Below are 5,243 nucleotides of genomic sequence, written 5' to 3'. Positions count from 1 at the left end.
TTTTTCTTTTGTTTAGTAGCCTACATTTGGCCAAAATCTAGAAAAGATGATGCTGTATTGGCTGTGACTAAGCACAGCGGGTTAAGATAGGTTACCAGATCTCTTCTTGTTTTTTTTTTCTTTTTCTTTTTGAGTAAAGAAAACACTGTACTTTATTATTATTATTATTATTATTATTATTATTATTATTAATATAGGAAAAAAATAAAAAAAAATAAAAATAATGATACTAACTGGTATTTCTTCTACCTGAACCGGTTTCGGAACGGTAATAATACAGAGGAACGCAGGAACAGAAACCTTAAAATATCGATTCTGCTCGGAGTGAGTGAACCGATCGAATTTTTTTTTCGTTTTCAAGCCCTGGTGAAAAGACACAAAACGATCGGTCTGTGCAAGAAACTGAACAGTATTTATATAGTTTTTACCTCTGATTTTCACCGCAGTGTCTGAACTGTCCTGAGCGCGTCCTGAGTGTCTTCTTCTTCTTGCTTTACGGCTAATCAAAGAAACAAAGTCACCTACATCTTGGATGCCCTGGGGGTAAGCAGATAAACATCACATTTTCATTTTTGGGTGGACTATCCCTTTAAGATCATCTTAAGTACTTAAGAATACGAAAACAGAGCACTGGAAGTTTTTTTTTCACCTGGGTGTAATCACATCTAAAACACCCTATGCAGGTTTTCCCACATGGGGCTCGGAGGGAACGTCTAGAAGTATTCTGACATTTTTCCCTCACAATTCCGAGGAAAATTTTCATGGAATTCTCAGAATTACGAGAGATGAACTCAGAATTGCGAGAAATAAACTGACTTTTTTCTCACAATTCTGATTTTGTTTGTTTTTTCCGCCACAGAACACAAAATTAAAAAAGGTAATTGCGACTTTTTATCTCACAATTCTTTTTTCTTGCACTTGCACTTTATATATCACAATTCACACTTTTTTTCTGAGAATTGCGAATTTATTAAACAAAAACAGAATTGCAAGAAGAGTTACAAGTGTTCATGTGAACAGCTCGTGAGTTGGTGTGCTCAGTTCTGAGAGCTTCTCTTTAGTCGCACATTTAATTTCCAACATTTCTGTGGACAGCTTGCAGAATTACAACAGTATTCAGACGAAGTAAAAGCTTGAGGGTTTGAACGTGAATAATTTAGGAATGTACTTTTAAGAATTTACTTGTTTTTTTTTTTTGCATGCCATGTGACCGTCATCAGAGGAATCCATGGCATAACCCATTTCTTGAACATCATATTTATACGTATGAATATGAATGAATGAATCTCACCTGAAATCAGCACAAAGATCAAATCAATCCTCATGACGACACACAAATACTCCAACTGCTCTTTTCAGAGACAAGAAAGTTTGTGTGTGATCTTGCCACTTACTAAAGCCCACATATTTTACATTGAAAATAACATTCAAAGTGTGAGCAGAGATTTCCATTTCCAAGTCACTCAAGTTACACTTCTATCTAATGTCAACAGATGAGCGTGCACTTTCACAGCGTCTGCACAAGCAATAACCCATCAGCCACCAAACACACATTGGTAACATGGTATAATCAGTACCACTGTATATCAATGTAATCAACGTCACAGTATTTTGCTTAAAATATTAGTAGATATAGCAGTAAATCACAGTTACTCCACACCTTTAAACCAAATGAAAATTCAGCATCATCTCTTTTAGGATTCATTTGAGTTAAACAATTTGAGTATCAGGGATACTCTGATGTAACCAAAACTAATTTGCATTATGCTCTGTATTTAGATTTAGGATTACAGATGACTGACTAGTAAAAGCAGGCAGTGAAGCAGATGATGTAGGGACTTGTTTTGTTTGTTTTTTATTAAACAAACAGGACTAAAACAAGTCAACCTAAATTTCCACTCACCAGCTTCGGGATAAAGGCCGAATGCAATCCAGTTTACAATTTATTTTCAGTCGAAAGCAACTTAATTGTGAAGGTAGATTCCTTCAATTTAGGACGTAAACAGGATCACACTTGAACAGAACGAGCCAGTTTCCCCCCACAGTATTAATCCCGAGCTCAAACGATGTGTTCACATTGCGTGCGCACACGAATCTAAAATACGCGAACTTGGCAGAAAACACCAACAAAAGCAGTTTAAACAATGCAAACTAACGGAGTGAACTTCTCAGCCGCTGCCTTAATCAGGCGACTGTCTTTCAGGATTGAAGTCCCACAAGTCACCGATTTACATTCAGCAACCGGACGAATTCAGACTCATTAAGTGCTTAACGTTGAGCTAGTACAATTAAGATGAGTCTAAATATAAAAAGCAGCTTCTTCGACACTTGATGTGTATACAGGCAGTGTTGCCAGATTGGATGGACGATTTCCAGCCCAAAAGCTCACAAAAACCGCCCAAAACTTTGTCAAAATAATGTGATGGAATATGTAAATAAAGGTTGATAAGGGCCATTTTTAACTCTAATGACGACAAAATAATATAAATACAAATATAACGTTAGATACATTTCCCAGGTAACTTAAACTTATCAAATCGGGGCAAGTAGCCTACATTAAAGAGAATTAGGCTACTGAACATGAATAAAACATGCAAGGAGACACTGTCAAAAGGCAATCAAGAAATGAACTGATACCCTCAAAACTACACATGCATCATTTTCAATGTCAGCAGTCAGAATAATCCAGTTTAAATGCAAAAGTGCCCAATATAAGTGATGGGAAAAAGCAACGTAATTAGCAGGTATTTCACACTCGTTCATGCACACATCATGACAGTCAAAACATGATTTTCAAACCATGTCCTTGTGTGTATGTATGTGTTCACATAGCAAGTGCAAAAACCTTTACCAAGCTTCACACCATTCCCATGAAGTAAAATATACTAAAAAACCAAAATGCCAAAAATGACCAAAGAGCACCAGAGGTTATTTAGCATTGATGATGACTGATAACTTTCAGTGCTGCAGCACGTGAGCTTGTGTTGTGTAAGAAGTATGAATCATAAATGACATCCAGATACACACGACTGATGTTTCCATGTGTTTGTAATTTAATAAAGACACGACCATCTGAAATTCAAAGGTTTTCTTTGCAGCGTGACATTAAGCTCTGTGTTTGTCAAGATATCGTCTCTCTAAAATCTGATGTACATCATCACGCAGTGAAACACTCTAACGGCTAATATCATGTTACGATACGTCACTGCACACAGACCAGAGATCAGACGACTGTACAGGAGAGAGAGCGAGGAGCTTCTTCAACAGTCTGACGCCAGAGATTTCACAAAAACAACACCCACTCGTGTTCGCATTGGCACAGAGGAGCAACATAAAGTCCGACGGAATGAAACGCCACTGATCTCCAAATGATGCATAGAAACGAGAGAATGTGATTGGGTTTAATACCAGCTGCAGCCAGACGAGCTCAATATAAATCCAATAACACAACAAAAGTTAAGGCAAACAGCACTTCAAAATACAGACGGATGAATCTCACAAACAGGTCCAGATCATAGCTCACTCAGAAACGCAAAAAAGACACTTTTGCATGAAGAAAATGAAGCCAAAAATCACAGACCACTGGGATTTTCTGCGTTTTGATGCTATTTTTGAGACATTTAAGAACTTTTTAGCTACAAATATTTTTTTACGTAATGCAAAAAAAACGTATTCTGAAAAAAAACAATTTAAATGGCAAAATATCTGTACGCTATGGCACTATTTCCTGTATTTCCTCTGCGTATGCAAATAGTCAAAGTATCACAGTATTGTATCCACTATTGATTATGACAAACATTAAAAACAAATCAAAAGTAAAATGTCCAGGAATTATGTTTTGTTTGATGATTTTGTTAATTTGAGGTAAGCCAATGGTTACCTAAAAAAATTAAGAATTTAAGAATTAAAAAAAAAAAAAAAATCTGTTTTTTTGAGGAAAAAAAGATTAAAAATGTAATTGCAACATTTTGAGAAAAAAAAACACAAAAAAGGTAATTGCAACTTTTTATTTCACAATTCTGACTTTTTTGCCCGAAAAAAAAAAAAAAGTGTAATTGTGAAGGTAAAAAGTCACAAATTACCCATTTTATTTTTTTTATCATGTGGCGGGAAACCGTGCCGATATTACTGGTAATGTAGAAAAATAGAAAAAGCAAAGAGGATAATATAACCAGGCATCATTATCTTTATGCAAAAAATGATTTCCTGTATTTTCTGTTGATCTGAGTGTGAATTATGATCTGGACGTGTTGTTTGTGAGATTGATTCTGATGATAGAGCAGATCTCCAGAGGTGCAGACTGATGTCTGTCAGACTCCAGACGCGTGAGGTAAGACTGACCTCGAATTATCCAACACTGTTTACACACAGCTCCAGAAAAACCAGTCCGGATCCATCACTGCACCGAACGAATGACGCCAGTCACGTAAAAACAGTCCATAGAGAGAGTCACGCAGTAGCGTCACCAAACCTACTTCAGTTCATCGACGCTGCGCTTCTGAGTCTGAACACCGGCGTGTGAAACAGTTCCTTAGTTTGACAGAGACATGGTCCGAGAGACACACACACGGGGAATGTGGGAAGTGTGTGTGTGACTGCACTGTGTGCTAGCTTAGAAGAACAGTTATCAAACAAAACACAACATCTGTGTCATCTGTGTGTGTGTCTGTGTGTGTGTGTGTCTCTGTGTGTGTGTTACTGTGGTTAGCAGACGGCGGCGGTGTTCCCGTCTCTGCGTCCCTGTTTCTTCAGGAGCTGGATGCGGTTGTGGCAGTAGAACTTGATGGCTCTCCAGTCGCGCTGGTTACTGACCAGCAGAGGGCAGAGCTGCAGGCATCGCTCACAGTCCGCTTTCGCAGGAACACGCAGCTCCATGATGTTCCTCTTCAGGTGCGTCTCCACGGCGACTCGCTCCGCCTCCGACCACGGCCGCTTCAGCACGCCGCGCTTCCCTGAGACACACAACACCATTAACACGCATGTCAACGCTAGCCATGACAAATTACTGAAAATAACCATTAAAACATCTAAGTACATGCAGGATTATTATAGTTAACAAACCAAAACCATTAAAAACATTTTTTACCTGATATAAAATAAATGTGAACTGAAAAAATATCAAATGCTAGTTGCCAGAGCAGTATTTCTCATTTCTGTCAGTTTAACTTGATGTACTAAAAAAAAAAAAAAAACGGAAATAAAAATCAATAAAAACTTTATTGACATTTTGAAAAGCAAAAACT

The 5,243-nt window shown here is 37.6% G+C and overlaps 1 protein-coding gene across 1 annotated transcript in view; it reads right to left on the bottom strand.

The window, feature by feature from the left end:
• Positions 1-4,681: 4,681 nt before the first annotated feature.
• The window catches only part of LOC107656764 (uncharacterized), a 10,153-nt gene continuing 9,591 nt past the window's right edge, over positions 4,682-5,243 (bottom strand). Inside the window, exon 8 of the mRNA XM_016444708.1 lies at positions 4,682-4,952. Coding sequence (XP_016300194.1) covers positions 4,705-4,952 — 248 coding nt within the window. The 3' untranslated portion in view covers positions 4,682-4,704. The remainder of the gene's footprint in view (positions 4,953-5,243) is intronic.

This window comes from Sinocyclocheilus anshuiensis, unplaced genomic scaffold (assembly GCF_001515605.1).
Source record: "Sinocyclocheilus anshuiensis isolate Anshui unplaced genomic scaffold, SAMN03320099.WGS_v1.1 scaffold3352, whole genome shotgun sequence".
NCBI classification, from domain to species: Eukaryota; Metazoa; Chordata; class Actinopteri; order Cypriniformes; family Cyprinidae; genus Sinocyclocheilus; species Sinocyclocheilus anshuiensis.
Note: the sequence above shows the minus strand (reverse complement) of the source record. Positions and strands in the feature narration are given on the sequence as shown.